The sequence below is a fragment of the Strongylocentrotus purpuratus genome, unplaced genomic scaffold (genome assembly GCF_000002235.5).
Source record: "Strongylocentrotus purpuratus isolate Spur 01 unplaced genomic scaffold, Spur_5.0 spur5_scaffold_6, whole genome shotgun sequence".
Lineage (NCBI taxonomy): Eukaryota > Metazoa > Echinodermata > Echinoidea > Camarodonta > Strongylocentrotidae > Strongylocentrotus > Strongylocentrotus purpuratus.
Genome location: NW_022145612.1, coordinates 13,938,996 through 13,962,300, shown reverse-complemented (window position 1 = coordinate 13,962,300; position 23,305 = coordinate 13,938,996). Strand labels below are relative to the sequence as shown.

The 23,305-nt window shown below is 36.1% G+C and overlaps 1 protein-coding gene across 2 annotated transcripts; it reads left to right on the top strand.

The window, feature by feature from the left end:
• Positions 1-1,609: 1,609 nt before the first annotated feature.
• Positions 1,610-23,004, top strand: LOC100889202 (battenin). Of its 2 annotated transcripts, XM_031000509.1 has the most exons (14): positions 1,613-2,044; positions 8,604-8,760; positions 9,423-9,522; positions 11,860-11,946; positions 12,282-12,361; positions 13,593-13,678; positions 14,301-14,373; positions 15,100-15,243; positions 17,452-17,629; positions 18,647-18,715; positions 20,577-20,632; positions 21,049-21,142; positions 22,152-22,292; positions 22,632-23,004. In XM_031000509.1, exons 2-14 carry the CDS (start codon positions 8,663-8,665, stop codon positions 22,758-22,760), a joined length of 1,335 nt encoding a protein of 444 aa, XP_030856369.1. In that variant the 5' UTR covers positions 1,613-2,044; positions 8,604-8,662; the 3' UTR covers positions 22,761-23,004. The 2 variants fall into 2 exon arrangements, with proteins under 2 accessions (XP_030856370.1, XP_030856369.1); XM_031000510.1 differs by lacking the exon at positions 18,647-18,715 and having other exon boundaries at positions 1,610-2,044.
• The last annotated feature ends 301 nt before the right edge of the window (positions 23,005-23,305 follow it).

Here is a 23,305-nt window from a genome sequence, read left to right as displayed (position 1 = left end):
TACTACTGCTGATTTGGCTTTATTCGATCTGCTTTAATTCACTGAAAGCATTTAAAGCATTTCTTCATTCCAGGCTAAGGTATAATCAAAAATATGTATATTGAAATTTTGTAATACTGTGTAATAGCTCTTTGGGGGATTTCTTGGTTACAATTACAAATCCCATTGAATTCTAAGCAGGAAGTCAGAATGGAACCATTGGATGAAAATAATATTCTTAACATATCAATGTACCCTTGCCTATTTGTCTTTAGAAAGACTACAGGATCAGAGGGTCTTTTACAAATGTTGGTTGCTAAATATGTCTAGCGTATACAGAAATCTTGTCAAGAATGTTGAGTGAACCCTGAAACATAAATGATTAAAAGATCTTAGTTTTATTATTGTAATTTTTTGCAGTACACAGTTATAACTGTAGGTTTTGTGCCACTTTGCCACATATGGGAATATGTTAGTTTTGTTTATCAAGAGTGTCTGAAGTTTCCTATTTAATTCTGAATCACCTCCTCTATCTTGGAGATAGATTTATGCCCCTGATATCATGTGAAGTGCATTGCCTGTATTTTAAGTAGAGAATATTTTATATATGAAAATAAAATTGATATACATATGTACATAGTGCTGTTTCCTTTGAGTTTAAGATTTCTCTAAATTTCAATTACAATTTTAGATTAATTGTGATCTCTTGAAACTTTTCTTTTGCATTAGTAGTGCAGCTTATTCTTGGCCTAAAGGGGAAATCCGCCCTGATATTAAGTTGAAGCAGAAAAATGTGAGAAACGGGTCAGTCAAAGTTTGAGCGAAAAAATGATTAAAAGTAAGAACGTTATGAATTTTTGAAGATGCAATTATTCAAACACCAATTGGCAACTCTGACATATCTTGCGAGGTCCCCTAGCTAGCTCCCATTTGTTATGTACTAAAATACTACATTTTCAATGTTATCAATTTTTCAATCATATATTCACCTTTAATTATTGCAAATGTGTTTTTATACAACCCATAATGAAAAAAATTTATTCCGTCATCAGTAACTAAGAAAATGAAATTTTATGTACAGAGCAAATTGGAGATCGAGGAGCTCGCAAGATATGCCACATGCAGTGTTTCCAATTTTTGTTCTGTGATGACTTTAAAATTTAATGAATTTCATATTCCTGATCAAATATTGCTCAAAATTTCACTAATTGTTTCTCTCATTTTTCTACATTTTATTAAAACCTACTTGATATCACGGTGGACTATCCCTTTGACTCTCTGTTTGTTTGATTGAGTTTTGTTAGTATTTTTTTTTTCTAAGTAATTTTTCTTAGTTTGGAACGGGGTTGGAGGTGTTTTTTGTTTACATTGGTTGAGGTGAAAGTGATTGAGGAGTTGGGAACAGAAGAGAGATAAACAAAACTAATATTCAACAAAATGACAGAGAGGAGAAGCTTAATGATGGAATATATGAAGAGATCTTTGAGTTATAATTATCGATCAAAATTTATTTAGTTTGGGTGTGTAGAATAACAAAACACAAACGCGTTCAATCGCGCTAGCTAGCCTGTGGCCTGAACCAAAGCGCGGAAATTTCGAAAAAGGGAAACCCCCGCGATCTTCCACCTTGGCATGCGAGCGCGCACACAGCGATCAGGTGATCTGGAGTGAAAACTTAGATATCAATTGTTAACACTTTCTGACTATGCAGCCTACAGGTTGGACGTTTAATCAGCCGAATCTCGTCCCGTTTGAGCGCTATATTTGAACTGAAAACTAAAAAAACTTCACAAATTAGAACTTGCTCTGGGAGGCAGGACGGATTTATTCCATTCGCCTGCGGGTTTTCGGACAGCAAAGTGGTGTCTCTGTTGCAGTGTTGATGTTGGTGTCGATTCGTCTCTGTTACCTGCTCCAGTCTTCTCACAGCTCAGCCAGGCAGGCCAGGCCAGCTCCACCCCGCCCGACGTCAGCGAGTTGCTCGATCGCTGCTAGCTGCTTTCATTGCACCGTCTACTTTTTTGGCGGCCTCACAAGATCTCTAATCTACATATTCGAATGATTGGTGAGAGGACAGTATGGTTAATTCACATTAAGATAAACTGATAAAGTAATGATTAATCTCGATTACTGAATTTCTTACAGACTAATGAAATCATGAGCCATTTATTTGCTGAATTAGGATCACAATTTGTCATGTTCTTACTTAGAGTTAGACAGAAATAACCGTCTGGTATGCATTCCAGACCGAATTTTCTGTCTCTTCATTGGTTATTCTAAATTCGGTCTAGGGTCATTCTTTAATAAAAACAGACATTTGTTGACGTTCCCCATACAGAGGAGCCAGATGCAATCTCAGCAGAACAACCGTCGATATCAGAGACTGAAGCTCTCGGTCTAGACTAGTGCTTACTTAGTTATCAATATCAGTTAAGTTCAAGATTATAGAGTTTGGGCCCTGTCTTACAAAGACTTGATATCACTCGCAACTTATTTGCGATTGATATCAATCGCAAGTAAGAGATAGGAGACTTCAAACTTGGATCAATTACAACTCTTTGTAAGACAGGGCCCAGGGGTTCTCAAACTTTTCTTTGACGGTCCAGGTATGATTTCTATAAAAGCTGTAACCAATTAGGTCAAAAACATGGATGCCATTCGCCTGAAATTTGTTATGGTCGATCGTATTCTTTGACTTAGTAGAACAATTAATGTACAAAATGATCGCTGGAAAGCTGGGCACGACCCCAAAATTGCTCAATTTTGTTACAGACTTGGACAATCTGCTCCTAAATTTTACAGTTATGACACTTGTATACTGAGATAATAAGCCTAATTGTTATAGGTCTATCTATATCTGATCCAAAGAGAACTGTAACAGTTTAAAACAACAGAGCCGCCAGAGTTTCCACTTGTTTAAATAGAGTTTCCTGAAAAAGAACACCCAATTTCCTGGAATTTGGTGGAATTTTCTTAAAACTTTGAAAATGCCCAGGCATGCCCTGTCCAGACTTTTAGAAACCCTGCTCTAAACCATATCTAGGAAAACAAATTAAAGTTTTTTTTTCTTTCTTCCTCTCTCTTTTTTTTTTTTTAGCGGCCAAAAAGGGGGCACAGACCGCCTGTGCCCTCTGCCTGCATCAGTGTATGCCCTTTTCTATCTTTTCTTTCTCCTTTTTTTTCTTCTTCAATTTTTAGATCTGACATATTACAATTACAAAGATTACAGAATGCTGCTGCTCGTGTCGTGACCCTGTCCAACAAGTACAGTCACATCACACCAGTCCTCAAATCACTCCATTGGTTGCCCGTAGAAAAACGTGTTGTTTTCAAGATTATTTTGCTATTATTTCACTGTATACATGGCTCTGCTCCGCAGTATAACATCGGCTTGATTAAGCATTACTTTCCTTCTAGACAGCTACGTTCTCAAAACTCTGGCTTACTTGTTACTCCTAGGGTTAAAACAAAGTGGGGGGAACGAACCTTCGCTCATGCTGGGCCTTCGTTATGGAATACTCTCCCTCAATGGGTTAAGAATAGCAGTTCTGCTGAGGTGTTAAAAAACAATCTTAAGAAATATCTGTTTAATTTAGCTTATAATTGATTACCATTACCTTTCATGTCTGTACCTTTCCTATCGCACTTTGTATCAATGTATCATGTATGTATTTCATCTTTTGCACAAGCTGCGCCTTGAGCATTTGACTGTCAAGTGGATTTGGCGCCTTATAAATCATATGTATTATTATTATTATATACTATGCACAAGTCCAGTTCAACAGACTGAATAATAATGATTTTTTTTTTCTTAGTCTTCACATTTTTCATTACGTTATAGACACACAAAAATAGAGGCACTCCCTAAAAGAGATACAAAATTATAATGCTTACCGGTAGAGGTAACAGGGATGTTTTCTTCTTGTGCTGGTGCTGGATTGTTAGTTGTATAACCTTATTGTTTTTTCTATTTCTAGGATTTTTACGGTTGGCTGGATACTCTGAACATTATTCAGAGTATCCAGCCAACCGTAAATGATATAGAAATTAACGGGCCAAACAAAAATGAGTCTGATGAATAGGCGGCTTGAAATCATATTCAGTAGGAAAGTAGATCAGTATTGGCCCCAAAGGTGTAAAATATCCACCTCAAAACGCTTTTGAAGCAAATAGGAAGATTTTATCAAAATATTATCTGTAGTGATCTAGGGTAATGCGTGCTATTCCTTGTTTTCTGTTTCCCCACAGCAAAATCACATTACAATTATGGCTAGAATTTCAGAGGAAATTGATTCCTAGGAGAAATACTCTCCTTGCACTGTGTGTTTTTTTGGTTCATTTGCTGCCTGAAAGAATCCTTAAAGTTTCTCCTGCATAAAAGATCCTGCAAACGAGAACGACAAATAATGATATTGGTTGTTAACCATGGAATTATCATCATTTTGAAATCGAAAGCCTATTTATTAGAATTGTTAATTTTTTTTTTCTCTTCCACTGCGACACGTCATCGGTGATACATTTTGCACTAAATATGTACTGTACTGATCGGCACAGTCATCATTACGATTGTCACATGAATATTGCTCTTGACATCCAGATTGTTTTTATATTGCCTGTTTTGAAGAAATAACAGATTTGTGTTTCCTACCAGACGCGGATCCACGGGCCCGGCCCGGGCACCCCCCCCAGGCCCCCCCTAGCCTCCCAAACCGGTAAAAAGATAGTAACGTAAATTTTACCTTTAAAAAAAAAAAACGGCCCCCCCCCCCCCTGACCTGCCAGTGACACAAGTGCGGCATCACAATATTTGTGCTTCTCTGACCGTAATTAAATGCCTAAAACCCCTGATCTTCCGGGGGCTCCGCCCGCTGAACCCCCCACACCAATTGACGCTCGCTACCCTCTACCTGATCGTAAATACTTTAGCCCCCCACTGTGATAAACGTTCCGCGGGGCCTGTGTATATAATATATACGCAAACAACACTGATCTTTATGATGTCTTTAACGTGACATACAGTATCTTTTTCTCCCCTTGCAAACGAGAAAAAGGAAAACAAGGTCATTAAAAGGAATTAAGCGACAAATAATGATTGTGATTCAAATTGATGCGAATATTTGCTTGAATAAGCACTGCTATTCACCAGAATCTTCTTTGTAAAAACAACTTTTACAAATCTCAGCCATGCTTACTGAGTTGAGATGTTCCATTCAATTTAAAGTACTCTTTAAAGAATACACTTCTTCTAATCTGAAAGTGATCTTACAACACAGTGGCAGAATTGCATGGCTGAGATTTGTAAAAGTTGTTTTTACAAAGAAGATTCTGGTGAAAAGCATTGCTTATTCAAAAAAATCCTTGCATCAATTTGAATCACAATGATCATTTTGTCGCATGATCCTTTTATTAAATAACCTTGTTTTCTTTTTTTTTGCAGGGGGAGAAGAAGCTATGTCACGTTAAGAAATCATAAAGATCAGTTGTATTATGCGTATATATGACAACAGAACAAAATGTTGATTATCAGAATGTCATTTTGGAAAACGTATATACAAATACCCGATCTTACTGTGCCGATACCACATTATACATCAAAGTAGGATTTCACAAAATGAATGCTTTTTTAACGCAGAAATATGTTATCTAAAAAGAGACATCACTGAGTCACAGTCTATGATGTAAGTAGAGCCTTTGCATGTCAATTACAATCAGGCGATGACTTCCGCTTTGCTGTAGTGGTGGAAAGTGCATTTTGCGACTTTGCGTGGTCGTTTGGACGTCACCGAAATAAAATAATTAGAATAGTTACAGTGAGCGAGTGCCATTTCTTCAAACACAAAAATATGTCACCTTCAAACTGTCTGGATGTAGTGTCCCAAGAAATAATGCAGTATTCTTACATACAATCAAAAGGGTTTTGACGGGGAAAATTAAGAATTCAAATCTAAAAATTATATATTGTGTCCAGCTAATAAAGTTGCCATGTGGTTAAATAAATGCAATATTTTAATCGTAATGCTTTAAGATATCTTTTACATTGATTGCAAAAGGAGGCATGCAGACAGGGACCCCCCCCCCCAAAAAAAAAAAAAAAAATCAAATACAGAATTATGATACTTAGATGTAATATTAAACTGATAAGGATGTTTTCTTTTTGTGGTGATGCTGGACTGTTTGTACAAATCCATGTCTAGACCTATTCAGAGTATAGACTGAAGTTAAAGATGAAGTTGAGTTCTGGTCATGCACTTGCATTGTGTAAGAAACGGTGTGGAACCGACCAGAAAAGGTTGATCATCTAGCATATAAGAATTGGTGAGTATTGCAAGGTTCTGGAATCATCAAAATGATAAGAAATTTGGCCAAGTCTTGGTAAAGATACAAACACTTGCACAGAAAGATGTATATGGGACTACACGAACACGTGACGTAAAAAGCCGCCCCCCCCCCCCCCCCCCGATTTTTACGATGTTACATGCATATTTAGAATATGAAGGCATTTGAAGAGCCATGTTTTTCAGGGAACATGTCTGTTCTTCCATACTTGCATAATAAGAATGTGAGTAATGCTCACAAATTATTTGTCACCCTTTCCAGAACTCAACCTTCTCTTTAACAGAATCTGAGGATAAGTTTGTATTCAGTGGGAAAATAAATCTGTTTTGCTTGCCATTAAAAAACAATTACTGGTAGGTATTTTGGTGAGGAGTGTGCAGCAATGCGTGCATGATTTGTAGCTGCTCTTGAAGGCTATGTGGAAGGCTATGTGCGGTAGTGCGGAATTAAGGAGGAGAATCATATGAGCAAAAATCACTGATGCTTATATCTTTTGAGAGCGAGCATTTGTAATGCAAAATTCAGTGAAGTTTTTGTCAGAGTTTTTCAGAGAAAAAACACTCCAGAGGTGGGTTTTTGTCTCGCCTGCGTAGCAAAGAGCGAGACATAGGCGCCGCTTTTCCAGTGACGGCGGCGGCGACGGCGACGGCGACGGCGACGGCGACGGCGACGGCGTCAACATCAAAAACTTAACCTAAGGTTAAGTTTTTGAATTTTTGGTATAATTTTTAAAGTATAAGTCCGTAGTCAATGAAACTTTGACTATAGGGTAATCAAGTATCCCCAATCATGTCAGTAGAATTTCAGATCACAAAGTCAAGGTCAAAGGTCATTTCAGGTCAACAGACTTGGACTATGTTGTAGCATCATCATCGAAAACTTAACCTAAGGTTAAGTTTTTGAATTTTTGATATAATTTTGAAAGTATAAGTTCTTAGTTAATGAAACTTGGACTATAGGGTTATCAAGTCTCCCCAATCATGTGAGTAGAATTTCAGGTCACTAAGTTAAGGTCAAAGGCCATTTAAGGTCAACAAACTTAGACTTTGTTACGGTTAAGTTTTTGAATTTTTGATATAATTTTGAAAGTATAAGTTCTTAGTTAATGAAACTTGGACTATAGGGTTATCAAGTCTCCCCAATCATGTGAGTAGAATTTCAGGTCACTAAGTTAAGGTCAAAGGCCATTTAAGGTCAACAAACTTTGTTGTGGCATCAACATTAAGATTTTCAAAATGCGTCTTCATTATTTTTCAACCGATTTTGATTCTGATTGTTTCATATGATAGGGCTAGGAGGGGATTTAAAATTTCTACACAGAATCGTGAAATTTGTTATCTATGCTAATTTATGCAAATTTATTCGAAATCACAAAAAAGGCTTCTTCTCCTTCATTTCTCGACCGATATTGATTTGGTTTGCTTCATATCGTAGAGCTAACTTTGGTACACTGAACTTCTACACAGAATTTTGAAATTGTTCTCCATTAATAAATTATGGTAATTTATGCAAATTTATTCCAAAAATAACAAAAATTGCTTCTTTTCCCTCATTTCTTGACTGATTTTGCCTTATCTGGTAGAGCTAAATTTGGAACAATAAACTTCTACCCAGAATTGTGAGATTTTGCTCCATTGATTATTTATGGTACTTTATGCAAATGAAATGAAATTATGTCCCTTCCAGCGCATCAAATTTCTATTTTTTGACCAGTTCAAAAGTGTACCACATAAAATTTACGATATTTGTTGTTGTGAGATGCGGATGAGCGCTACGTCATTGAGGTTCTGGTTTATCATATTGAATTGCGTTAAGCAGGCGAGACCGCCGAGAGCGTTTCCCTTGTTTAATTGAGGTTTTAATTGTGTTTATGCATGGGTAGTTTCTTCAAAAAGCAACTTCTGACTTAATACCAGAAATTTACTCTGGAAAACCAAGGATCTCCGTTAGTCATATACTGGTATGGAGTTTATTAAAGTTTGTGGTTTATGGTTTATGACAGGGCTCTACACTAACTTTTGGAAGGGGGTCGAAATATACCAGATTGAATTTCAGTTTGCATGAGCCCTATAGTTTGTCAAAACTTGGAGGTGCAAAGGAAGAGAGTGGCGGCCCAAGTGTCCCAAGCAACTGTTTAGTGTCAAGCCCTAGTGTGTAAAGGTTTTTAAAAATGTTACAGATGCAAATTGCTTTTAAAACAACATATTTTTCAACTATGTGTAATGTGTTAACATATCAAAGTGATTCATTTTATTTTTCAAATGTAAATTCTCAATTTTTTATCACAGAAATGGTCTTTGACTGAGCCACATGTACAGTATTCTGCCATCTTTGAATTAGTACCACAATGCCTGAAACAGAATCTGAAGAAAACACAGTCAATGCACAGGACGAAAACCATGAAACAAACAAATGGACAAGGAGACGAAACTTGTCTTCATTCTGGTGAGTTGAATAATGAGGTGATTTGTTTCAGTAATCGGGTAGTCACATGCATTTGTAGAACTGAAAGGGGAAGTTTAGAAATAACTAATTGAATGAAAGAACAATTAAGAGCAAATCAGTGCAATTCAGACAAAGATACAATTGAAGTTTTAAAGCTTATCTGCCGTAGTTTACAGGAGGGATTAAACCGCTCTACAAGGTCACTGGACAGGTGGTTATCTCATCAACTCAGCTCTCAGTTAACATAAGAAAAAGAGGATCATGGGGGACCAATGGTCATCGATTAGGCATTGTTTGTTATATAGAGGGCGCAAGTAGCTACCAGTAGTGCAGTGGGCCTTTAAAAGAAAAACCTGTGGGGTATGGATATATATTTGTTTTGGATAAGGTGATTTGTTTCAGTTATCTGGTAGTCACATACAATTGTAGATCAGAGCAATTCAGCCAAAGACTATATATTTTATTATAAATACAATTGAAATGTTAAAAAAACCTGTGGGGGGCTGGATGTCTTTTTTTTTCTTTTTCAGTTGACATTGTTTATTTTGTCACCGTTCATCCCTCCCACATCATATATATACCTTTTTTTCTTCATAATTGTGCTTTTTACCTCAACACATTTGTAAGAATAGCATGTATATTGTCTCTTTTCTACTATATAGGATGCTTGGGCTATGTAACAACTATGCCTACACCATTATGCTGAGTGCAGCTTTTGATATCCTGGGAGAAGTGACCGCTTCACCTACCGAACCTCCTCCAGTAAGTGTCCTTTACCGTGGTTATAATTCAAGTTTCAATATTAAACAAAATTTAGAATACTTTATATGAGTGTATTTTGTTAGCTCGAACCCATTAAACCACATAAACAAATTATTTTTAAAATATTTGTTTAATGCGATGGCTTTATAAGGTGTTAAAAGAATAGCAACTGCGTGAAACAAAGGTCTTACAGCTACACAAATTATAGCCCTTTGCTTTAAGATACAGAAACATAAAGCCTATTACACTTCTCTCCAACTTAAAATAACCGCCACGGTTTTGCCGCATCATACATGTATCTGAACGGCGCTTTCATGTGTACTGTTAGCTTATATACATGTAGTTAGTCTTGATAGATGTCAATGTGCTCAAAGGCCCAAATTCTTCTAAAATTTAAACTCAAAACACTGGGCCTATTAGCTATTATTCAAAATTGGGTTCAACAAAGAATGTTTAATAGTCTGAGGTCTTCCTTTTTGAAATGCAATCTTAGACCCAGGTTTGTGGTAAACTATGTATTAGTGGAATACAGACCAAAGACATTAAAAGCTAATTATTTACAGTCATCTTGATGAATCTCTTTCATCTTGTAGGCCCTAATTATTGTGACAACTTATCTTTGTAGGTTGGATGCAAGTTTTTTTTTTTAATGTACTTCCTTGTTGAAAGAATAATTTGTTTGCAAGCTGCAAACTAGTTTCATACTTTTATATTTGGTTTTAATTCTAAAAACACTAAATTTATCAACCATTACCGGTAGTTGTATTTGTGATGGAAGAATGTTGTTGTTTTCTGATTTTGATTTTAATATATGTTTTTTTTTTCTTCAGGAAGATTTTGTGATAATTTTGCCAGTCTATATTGTAGATAATACCTTAATATGACATGATGAACCATGATGAGTGACATAGAATAGCTTCAAAACAATAATAACCCCCCCCCCCCCCCTGTGAAAGAATTTACTGCAAATACTGAGCTTTAACTTAAAACATGCAGATGTTATTATTTAATCTCTCATGCATGTCACTTATGACTTTTATTACATTCACAATTAGGGCTTTGATTAATGTATTTTCACTTTCACTATGATTTTTCTTGACAAATTGCTTTATAAGGTGTTGGCTGATTCAATTCCTTGAAAAAATTAAAACACAGTTTGAATATAAGTGTGAATTATAATAAATCATCTGTTCAGAGCCATAGGGGCATTAACTCTGTGTTAATATATATGAACTAAAGCCCTTCTGGCTCCAAACAGATGATATCTAATTATCCTATGAAACCATCAATCAATTATAATTGTTTTATTTCACTTTTCATTCTTGAGTTGTTACCTTTTAGCCAATTATTACATGTACTACTGTATGATAGTTAAAGGCCTTTTCATTTTCTTTTCTTAGATACAGTGAGCTGTGTTAATAATTGTAATGATAGAAGACAAGACAAGCACATGATCTTAAATTCACTCATTTTATACATCTGTATGGTTCACTGGGCACCATTTGCTTTCCTTTTAGAGTGATATTAAAGGTAAAGACCAGTATTGGAAACGCCCCAATTTCAAAAAATGAAATGGAAACTCTCATTACCGATCATGTGAAAGAATATGTTTTGACTAATACATGATGATAAAAAAATTGCCGGGAAACCGCCTACTAATTCATATATTTGGTAAATTTGTTTCTCTCATGGTCTGTGAGAGATATAGGGTAGTCCCATATACATCTTTCTGTGTATAATGCTTGTAACTTTACGAAGAATGGGCCAAATTTCTTATCATTTTGATGATTCCAGAACCTTGCAGATGCTAGATGCTAGATGATCAACCTTTTCTGATCGATTCCACAACGGTCCTTTCACAATGCAATTGCATGACCATAACTGGTCTTTACCTTTAAAGATAAAACTTTGATACAATTACTGACAGATTCTTTACATTGGAGAAATTATGCCAGTCATTTCAGTGACTTTCACTTCCTCATGAAACCTTTGTGGAAATGGATCACCTGACATTAATAAACAGGTCAACCCTCTGTTTATAGTTTGACTGCTTGTTTTAGTTCATTTACATATTAACCCTTTGCTTACGGGAACCTGGTGGTCCCTGTGTTAAGCCTATGGGACCTATAAAATTCAATAGTCAACAGCTTAATGTATTTAGTGTCAAAGAGCAGAAAGCATCACAGTAACAATATTGATCCATTGGCATTATGTCGTGATAGGACATAAAGGAGAAGTAATGATATTGACCAATAAGACCAAGTAAAGTGCCTGAAGACAGCCTAAAGGAAATTTGTATAATATTTGTTGAAACTATCTTCATGTATTTTGTTACAGATCCCATCGCCTAGTGTAAACTGGACTGACCTCAACAATACATCTCCAACCATCAACCCATATGATTGTAATCCCACAAGTACTGCAGTAAGTTGTTTGAAAGAGAGAGAGAGACCATAAAGTCATTGAAATACCATGGATAATTTATTTATCACAGAAGACACATACATGTAATTCTTAGGTATTACATTGTTTATTTTATTGTGAAATATGGTTCAATGTACACATGCAGTTCAATGTATTAAATTTGGATAAGGGGAGAGTGAAGTTTTCACTGGCCATCAAGAAGTAAGACCCCCCCAAAAAAAATTGAAAAGAAAGAAGGGGAAAAAAACAAACATTAAATGTCATTTTCACTTGTAGTAAATCTGTATATATAGATTTTTCATTCTTGTTTTTCATCCATTTTTGTTTTGCTTCAGGTCATCTTAGTGGCTAATATTCTTCCAAGTCTTTGTATCAAGTTAATATCGCCTTGGTTTGCAGATCTCATTTCTTATGAGTAAGTTATCAGTAGCTATTACATAGCAAATGTGAATTTTTTCATTACAGCAGTTGCTTGGTTACTTCATTGTAAAATCATTCTTTATTGAACATCCCAATCGTTAATAACGGAAAATATTGTTATTTATTTAATGGCAGGTATTTGGCGCCGCCTGCTTGGAGGGGAAAAGCGAACTGAATCACTGTAATCCTCGGTTCTCTCCTCCCTGTTACAACTTCTAGGGGCGTGCGGGTGGACCACTACACCGCGGTTTCTCCTTCTCTTATACAAATAATGCAGTGGGTTCTTAACGTGTATAGGTGGTGACACTCCGCTACCATAGGACCTTCATTTAACATCCTATCTGAGGGACGGACAGTTTTCCAATGTAACCTATCCTTTGTCTATATAAAAATGGGAGGGGCACATTAACACACAACACAGGCTTCAGTTATCTACCTGGGTTGGATTCGAAAGCACGGTCTTTGGTTCGACAAGCAGACACTTCAAAACAGACTGACCCAACTTGCCTCCTACTTGCCTCAATAATATTGTAAACTTATACAGTAGTCAATACAACAGAATTTAGACCAGTAGATGTGTATCATGCAATTAGGACAACTGAACCATCTTTTCTGATTAAAATGGGATATCTTTGCACTATAAGTTGTGAAGGAGTAAAAACAAGCGACTTTCATAGTGATATTATGTTGACATTTATATTTTTAGACACATGCCTAAATGGTCTTGTGATATCTTACTTGTAAATTTGTATACAATGCTTGTACGTTTGATATTTGTGTTATTTTTAATAATTTGGCATTCCTTGAACAAGAGCTCTTCTTATTTATATCATAAATACTGCAAAATTTAGGAGTATAAATTTGTTATGATATAGTATGCGTATAAGCCATGTCCACAACATTTGATTTTTAACATTAACATTTACACCCAGTGTTGTTTGAAATGATTCAGTCATCATGCAAGCAAAAGAAACTGTTCATATGATTGCCCAATTTTCTTTCAAACCATAGAAAGTGATATTTTATATTTAACCATGGACAAAGATAAATGTTCTCATTAAAAAAAGAGTAAGGCTCAACAAGCACTATTGCATTATAGAAATCAAGGAATTATATCTCAGTTGTGGAGGTGTTATGCATTGTGGTTCAGATTTGAAACCTGTGTATGCTGAGAATTTTCAGATACCGGTATGTTCATGAATTTGTGCTTATATCTCTCATCACAGTGTACGGATAGGTTTCTGTGTCTTCTCCACTGCTGCAAGCCTTATCATTGTCGCCGTTGCCAAAAACCTTCCATTGAGTATAATAGGTAAGTGAATGCAGATCTTCTTATGAGAAATAGCTTGCACCATGGAAAGTGTTAATAAAACTTGAGGATGAACTCTCTTTAAGAAACATTTCATTAGAAACTCTATCGTATCTAATCCTTACTTTGCCGACTTCATGTAGGATAACATTGTGTGAGACTTGTATTGAGGTTTTTTGTGTTTGTTTGTTTGTTTATTTTCAAAATTGTTTATAATTTGTTCAGAAAAAAACGTGATACTATCAGTGTACCATAATTGAGTGCACACTATATCTGATTTGAATTTCAAGAAGTATGGTAGGACAAGCTTTTCTTTATATAGAAATATTGGATACAATATAAATATTAGAGCAATCACGCCACCAAACCGCTATACTGATGAAGGACCCTTTTAAAGAAAAATATTGATATAGTGTTCCCTTGTTAAAATGCATTTTACCTCTTGAGTTTGTTTGCTTTCTCATGATGTTACTAATCTTTACCTTATCCCTTTTATTGCTACGCCATCTTCCTCTTTCTCTCTCAATTTCTTGATCTCTAATAATGAAAGACCTAATACAATTGTGAGGCACTGAGATATGATCATGAAGTAATGAGTTGTTTGTTTCCCCCCCTATCTGATTAGGTGTAATATTTGCATCTGCATCATCTGGTTTAGGAGAATTTAGTTTCCTGAGTATGGCGACATTCTTTGATGAGTATGTCACCAATATGACTCTTTTGTTTCGTTTTCATACATGCCAACTGTTCAGATTAAAGAGGAACATTCCTCTTTTTGGGAGAAGATAATTATCATTTTAATGCAGGTGTTCCTCTTCCTGTACAAATTTGTCTGTAGTATTGAATAGGAGAGTTAGGATTGTTCCTCTTTTTTTTGAAAATAGCATAATTTGTACAGATTTCTGATTTTCAAATGTTGGCATGTATGCGTTTTATATGAAATTGTATTGGAAAACCTAGCATAAGTGGGAAAGCGGTATGTGGGATTTATAATCAGATATTATCTTTGATTTTGTGGACATACAGCTACACATATTTCAAGATATAATTGTGTCTGTTATATAATCTTGCATAAAGTGAGTCCATACTTTTCAAAAATTCAAATACCAACATTCTTTTTCTCAATTCTAGATTTACTTTGGAAACAAAATTAAACTGCTTGGTAATCGTACCTTAGAAAATGTACTGTGCTCAGTTGATCTATCATAATGACTGGCTGTCTGGCAAAACTTAAAACAAATCACCATTATGAAAATATTAACTTTGTTGTATCATATCTAATCAAGGAGATGATTATGATTATGATAATGATTATGATTAATGAATTTGAAGAAGTGAGAATAATCCAATATCTTTAGTTCATGAAGATGATAAGTTCATTTCAGTGGTAATTAAAAACAAATTTGAATGTATTTGATTGGCAGAGATGTTGTATCGACATGGTCATCAGGAACAGGAGCTGCAGGATTGTTTGGCTCACTTAGCTATGCCGGACTAATAGCTGCTGGTCTATCCCCACGTACCACAATACTTGTCATGCTGATTATACCAATACTCTTGGCAGCTAGGTCAGTATAATCACTATAACACTTCTTTAACTCTCTTATTGCTTGACACTTTTTTCAGACAAATGAATCCTTATCACCTGATTTTACTTTCACCCATAGAATACCCCTTAAAATATAGTTTCGGGTTTCCCAAGCATACGTGACTCAACAGAGAGGGTACAAGACTGAAAAGCAGTATAGCCGTTATTTTTTTCATTGTGGGTATTTTAGTCGGGTGAAATTATATTTTGACCCCCAGAAAATTGCAAGAAAAGGTTTTTTAAACAGTTTCTTATAGAGTTTGATTTTGGTAATTATGTTAAAAATCTAAGAAAATGAGACTTTTGGAAAGCCAATCTTTACAAGATGGCCATTGTTACCAAAAAAGAGAGTGTGTGTTGTCCTTGATTGACGGGCCTCCATCATATCCATCAAAGACCACACTTGCTGCACAATTATGACGAATTGTGAAGCTGGTATGTCTTTTCTCTCATCGTCACAAACTCATGAAGACCTGGCACCTCCTGCGATATGAATAGAGTTTCCATATTGGTCCTTAAGCTTGCTTTTGAGATATTGATTGCCATATGGAAGTGAATCCTCATATGCAAGAAACTCTTTTATCTTACAGTGTTGCTAAGTTGTGATGAGATCATAATTAATATGGGTTATATTATATATAAAAAGAAAAAATAATGGCATTTCTGCATTATATACAAACTTGCTTGCGATCATGTCATTCCAGTCAAATTATGACATCTTGGAAGCCATCTTGGATTTTTAGGTTTCTTCACAACAACCTACAGACATTTTAACTATTCTTAATGGATTCCTTGACCTCCTAAACCATGGGATAGACCCAAAATGATGTCTCTAGGGTAAATAAGAAGTTATTAATGGCCATTTTTGTCTCGCCTGCATAGCAAAAAAGCGAGACATAGGCGCCGCTTTTCCGGTGACGGTGACGGCGGCGGCGGCGGCATCAACATCAAAATCTTAACCTAAGGTTAAGTTTTTGAATTTTTGATATAATTTTTAAAGTTTAAGTTCTTAGTCAATGAAACTTTGACTATAGGGTAATCAAGTATCCCCAATCATGTGAGTAGAATTTCAGATCATAAAGTCAAGGTCAAAGGTCATTTCAGGTCAACAGACTTGGACTATGTTGTAGCATCATCATCGAAAACTTAACCTAAGGTTAAGTTTTTGAATTTTTGATGTAATTTTTAAAGTATAAGTTCTTAGTCAATAAAACTTGGACTATAGGGTTATCAAGTCTACCCAATCATGTGAGTAGAATTTCAGGTGACTAAGTTAAGGTCAAAGGTCATTTAAGGTCAACAAACTTAGACTTTGTTGTGGCATCAACATCAAGATTTTCAAAATGCTTCTTCTTCGTTATTTTTCGACCGATTTTGATTCTGATTGTTTCATATGATAGGGCTAGGAGGGGGATTTAAAATTTCTACACAGAATCGTGAAATTCATTATCTATGCTAATTTATGCAAATTTATTTGAAATCACTAAAAAGGCTTCTTCTCCTTCATTTCTTGACCAATTTTGATTTGGTTTGCTTTATATCGTAGAGCTAACTTTGGAACACTAAAGTTCTTCACAGAATTTTGAAATTGTTTTCCATTACTTAATTATGGTAATTTATGCAAATTTATTCCAAAAATAACAAAAATTGCTTCTTTTCCCTCATTTCTTGACCGATTATGATTTGGTTTGCCTTATCTGGTAGAGCTAAATTTGGAACACTAAACTTCTACACAGAATTGTGAGATTTTGCTCCATTGATTATTTATGGTACTTTATGCAAATGAAATGAAATTATGTCCCTTCCAGGGCATCAAATTTTTATTTTTTGACCAGTTCAAAAGTGTACCACATAAACTTTACGATATTTGTTGTTGCGAGATGCGGATGAGCGCTACGTCATTGACGTTCTGGTTTATCATATTGAATTGCGTTATGCAGGCGAGACCGCCGAGAGCGTTTCCCTTGTTATGAAACAGCAGCAATCTTGGAAGCCATCTCAAAACAAAACAAATCGCTTTCAGAATGTCCGATTTTCTGAGATCCTGAGATCAAACTCTACTAAAAACAGTAAAACCTTTCATTGGAAGTTTGGGTGGGGGGGGGGGTCTGACTATGTATCATGAATGATGATCTGTAAACTTCATTAACGCAATGATCCTAAATGTCTGCTTCTAAATTCCCCTCAGTTACTGGCTGGTTTTGGTGAGGGTGCCAGCGATACAACATTGTTCTTGGAGAAGGCAGTCCAATATTCAGTACCCTCGACTGCTCGACGAGACAAAAGACGATGAGAGGGAGGATACAGATATTCAAGATGAAGAAGTCGTACATTTGTCTTGGAGAGGGAAGTTAGTTATCATAAAGGTGAATAATCATTTTTAGGCCTATTGATCAGTTTTTTAATCTTTTGATTAGGAATAATTGAAAGGTTAGCTTTATTAATACTGAAATGTTTAAATATTCAATTAGTACTTACATTGGAAGAAGCATGTTCTTCACATTGAACTTTACAGACATAATGGCCCAGATTTTATAAAGGAGGTTTGTCGACAAACCTACATGTAGGTTTATGTGCGTCATATGACACGTTTTTTACAAACCTAGTTTGTAAAAACGCCTCAATACGCGTCATATGATGCACACAAACCTAGGTCTGTTGACGAACCTCCTTTATGAATTCGGGCCAATGAGTATGTAAAAGTACTCATGAATTATTTAGTACACATATGGGATGAGTTATGCAAGTAGCAAAGAAAAGATTGTTTTTGCATTCTAACTCTTTATGTGCCACATCTGCCAATTGGCAAGTGCACATGCTACATATTTCCAAATTGTGCCAAATAGTTTTGACTATTTGAAAACATAATTACGTACCACTTGAAGAGCTTCATGTAATGACATATTCTTAGTCTTCATTGCACAGCCACTTTTGAATAATCGGTACTAAGAAGCTATAAGTGGCCATTTTAATATGATGTGACAGCCTATATTATGAAATATAGTACAGTAAAAAAAAATATATTGCAAAAGAAGGCTCTTGTAAGCTGTACAAAAAAGTTTGAAGAATTGAAACGGTCAAAGGCAAGAGTCTCTGTATTAATGTGGCATGTCTCTGGTTGTGATAAATTTGAACTTCAGTAGCCCCTAAGTGCAGGACTGAAAATGTCAACCATGATGATTGAATTATTTGACCGCCGGTTCACCCGTAGATTATGAAACATGCTTGCTTACAATATATTTTATCACCCGACGAAGTGTTGCAGCGGCACTAGAAACGTCTTGATCTTTTAGATCCCTTGTTGACCATACATTGCGAGACAAACAAATGTCATTAGCGATATTATTTTTGATATGATGTTTCTCTTTTGAATCTCTCTATAGTCCATGCTTTACCTGATAATCCCATTGATAATTGTCTACATGGCTGAATACTTCATCAATCAGGGACTTGTAAGTTGTGAACAAATTAAACTATTATTGGCAGTTGGTATCTGATCATGCATATTTCATTATGATTATTTAAAGGCTTATATCTCATTTGTTCAGCATCTTAATTAACCTCTCTTACAGCATTCCATAAAAATTTAGTTTTATGCCTCAGTCCACCAAAGGTGGTGTCGAAGGCATTTTGTTCTCGGGTTGTCCGTCCGTCCGTCTGTCCCGCTTTCTTGTTAACGCGATATCTCAAGAACCATTTTAAATATGAAATTCAAACTTGATGATAGTATGTACATGTATAACCATAGGAAGATGATCTGATTAGATTTTGGAGTAACAAGGTCAAAAGTCAAAGGTCACAGAGGTCAACTCATGACATTCCAGGTATTGTCCTCGTTAGTGCCATCTCAAGAACGATTAGAGACATAAGGCTCAAAATTGTTAATATTATGTATCACCGTAGGTAGATGGTCTGAGTAGATTTTGGGTTAGTAGGTCAAAGGTCTCAGAGGTCAACTTCTGAAATTCAAACTATTAGCTTTGTTATTTTGATATCTCAAGAACCACTAGAGATATGAGGCTCAAACTTTATGATAGCATGTATCAACATACATAAGTCAAAGGTCACAGAGATTAATTTTTGAAATTACAGGCTTCAGCCTTGCTATTGCAATCTTGTTTTGTGTGTGTGTGTGACTTCTGAATTGCCAAAATTTTGCTGCATTGAAAAAGAAAAAAAGAATTCAGAGTGCCTCAGAATTTTTGTTGTGGAGATGTCATTGTCTTTCATAATATTGATTGAAAGTTGACGAAAGACAAGTAAGCCCACGTAGGAAATTTTCAAGATTATAGACATAGAGACAAAAAGAGGGAGGAAGGGAGGGAGGGAGGGAGGGAGGGAGGGAGGGAGGGAGGGAGGGAGGGAGGGGGGGAGGGAGGGAGGGAGGGAGGGAGGGAGGGAGGGAGGGAGGGAGGGAGGGAGGGAGGGGGGGGGAGGGAGGGAGGGAGGGAGGGAGGGAGGGAGGGAGGGAGGGACGGAGGGACGGAGGGAGGGACGGAGGGAGGGAGGGAGGGAGGGAGGGAGGGAGGGAGGGAGGGAGGGAGGGACGGAGGGACGGAGGGAGGGACGGAGGGAGGGAGGGAGGGAGGGAGGGAGGGAGGGAGGGAGGGAGGGAGGAGAGAGAGAGAGAGAGAGATAAAAAAAGAGGAAAGTTAGAGAAGGATAGGGAAAGAAAGACAAGGAGAGCATGGTCTTGTAGAATTATATTTCCATTGTCCTGCACTCCCTTTGAAAATGTTGGTGCCTTTAAATTCTCACCATTTTTTGCTAGATATAAATAACTATAAGGATTTGTGTAACAACATATGACTGTGAAAATGAAAGCAAATTTCATTTTTTGCTATTAAAAGTGATGGGGAAAATAGTTCGATATTGAAGTTCATTGTTAAAGGCAAAGACCGGTTATGGTCGTGCGATTGCATTGTGAAAGAAACGTTGTGGAATCGATCAGAAAAGGTTGACCATCTAGCATATAAGTATTGATGTGTATTGCAAGGTTCTGGAATCATCAAAATGATAAGAAATTTGGCCCAGTTTTGGAAAAGTTACAAGCACCGTACATAGAAAGATGTATATGGGACTATGCGCACGTGCGCAACACATGCGTTTTTATCTATCACTGTCCAATAGATAAACTAATTTAGCAAATATATCAATTAGTGTATCATGTATGTATCAATCATGTATTAGTCAAAACATATTCTTTCACATGATTGGTAATAAGAGCTTCCATTTCATTTTTTTTTAAATTGGGGCGTTTCCAAAACTGGTCTTTACCTTTAACCAAAGCTTTATTTCTTCATTTTTTTGTAGTTTGAACTGGTATATTTCCCTGATGCTTGGTTATCACATGAGGCTCAATATAGATGGTAAGACAATAAATGAGATTTTCTTGTGATTAAAAATACATTGCACCTTTAATATAAAACCTTCAAATGTGGGGATTAGCCAGGAAAAGATAGAGATTTGGGTTTATGGTATCCTTTAGCAGAACTGTACAATGTGGAGACATCTGCTACACACTAGTTTTAAACAATTTGAAAATAAAAGTTGAATGTGTATAAACTTCCCATTCTTGTTAGATAAATTAGTAACCATGCAGGTTACAATTGAGAGACCCACGTAGACATCGTTCTAAATCAAATTTATTAAAGATTATGCAGAAAAAGAAATCAGAATAATAGGTTTTACCTCGGCATATTCAAAAAATTATACTAATGATATACAAGTAAATCTCTCTGTTTTACCTCTATTTTTGTTCTTTTGTTTTTATCTGAAATTCTAGGTATCAGGTTCTATACCAAATTGGAGTGTTTGTCTCAAGATCATCAGTTAACATTATTCCTATACAGAGAACATGGATTCTTGCAGTTCTTCAGGTAATGGTCAACAAAAGAACATTCAGATAAGTCTCAAAGGGAGATGAGTGGTTGTTGTGAAAACTATTGTCTAGCGATGGTGGTGGATGCATACATGTTTATCATACTACATTTACATCGGATGTAGTTATGATAGGTATGGGGTGGATTAAGGATTAAGGGAAGCTCTCTGTTGTGCACTGCAACTTTTTTAATTTGCATTGAATTTAGAGGTGATTTCTGACATACAAAGTGAGTCAAAAAAAAGTTTACACCTAGAAAATCGCTAATTATTTAAAAAATCATCGATGAACATTAAACTGTTATATGTCTTATAAACGAGTGTTTTATCCCAAATCATTTGGTACCGTTTTTGTGTGGTATGTGTTCACGCTTGGATGAACAGGAGACATTGTTTGCGAGAGTGCAAAAATCAAATTGCGCCAAAGTTGCCTGTGTGATGTTTGAATAAAACAATTGGGATTTTGGTATTAATTCGGTCTCGCAAACAATGCCACCTGTTCATCCAAGCGTGAACACATACCACACAAAAATGGTACCAAATGATTTGGGATTAAACACTCTTTCATGAGATGTATAATAATTTACTGTTCATAGATGATTTTACAAATAATTAGCAATTTTCTAGGTGTAAACTTTTTTTTGACTCACACGGTACAGCTTTCTACATGCACAGTAGTGTAAAGTACTTGTGTGGCAGGGGATAAGGGCTAGTGGGTGGATTGAAGGAAGTTTTCTGTCATACATGTTTCTACATTCACATCAGATATCATATATATACTGACATCAGATTAAATGTGGGTAATATTTGAGAAATTGTGGGTTGTCATTGATTTATACATGAACATGAAGGGCTGGTTACGTTTAATATAGCATTTTGAAATTGGTTTTGATCAGTAACTAAGCATTAACAAGATTAGTTTAATATGACAGTACAGTTGACCAATGAATTACTTGACTGAATCAGGATAAGCATGGAACAGAAATCGTTATCGTGTTTCTTTTTCAGGTTGTGAACGTGATTATCTTCCTGACCCAGCTGTTCTACTTCTATATTCCTTCTATCTTCATCGTCTTTGCTCTCATCTTATTTGAGGGGTTGCTAGGCGGGGCTGCATATGTCAATACCTTCTTCATCATTAGGAGAGAAGTAAGTCCAAACAACTCAATCATCTCAGTCGTATGGAAGGAAAACAATCATTTATTATTGCTAATCATTAGTAATTTTTTTGTTGATATAATATAACCACTTTAGTAAGCTTTTCCCTAATATGTTAATAATATAAATTACATCAGTCTATGGAGACTCAACTTATTACACGTTATGAAACTTAAAGAATAATGATTGAAGAAAAATGGAAGAATCTTCCAGCTTTTTCCTGAAGACTTTTCTGATTTTGTGTGTCTTGTTACTATTTCTCAAGCTGAATGAGTGCAATTGTAGGGTGATTGTAACATTTTTTTGGGCTGTATCTCTATTGTCCTTTAGGTTGCTGTGGATAAGAGAGAATTCGCCTTGGGTGCTGCTACAGTATCTGATGGAACTGGCATAGCAATCGCAGCGGTTTTAGCAGTGCCTACACATGCAGCCTTCTGTAACCGAGTGATGGTGAAATAGACGTCATACTTGTTGGTTCTTGGAGTGTGTTTCCACAAGATTTCAAAATACTGGGCAAGTCAAAGGTACACATATGTCCCAAACGTTACCAAATTGCCATATGGAATTGACATCAATTATTTGAAGGTTTGTCTTATTCAAGCTTTAGTAGAGCTATCAGCTGGATACATTCATTCAATATGCTTTAAAAAATCCTAGATCTGGATGGGAACGTATGGGACGAAATAGCTTGGACTTACCCTGCTTTTTTATGCCTCCGCCACCGAAGGTGGTGCCGGAGGCATCATGTTTTCGGGTTGTCCGTCCGTACGTCCGTACGTCTGTACGTCCGTCCGTACGTCCGTCCCGTTTGACCGTTATCACAATATCTCAAGAACCATTTAAGATTTAAACTTAAGACTCGGGAATAGTATTTATCACCATAGGAAGACGATCTGATTAGATTTTGGAGTACGTAGGTCAAAGGTCACAGGTCACAGAGGTCAACTTATGAAATTCCTTGTATTGAGTTTGTTAGCGCGATATCTCAAGAACCATTTGAGATT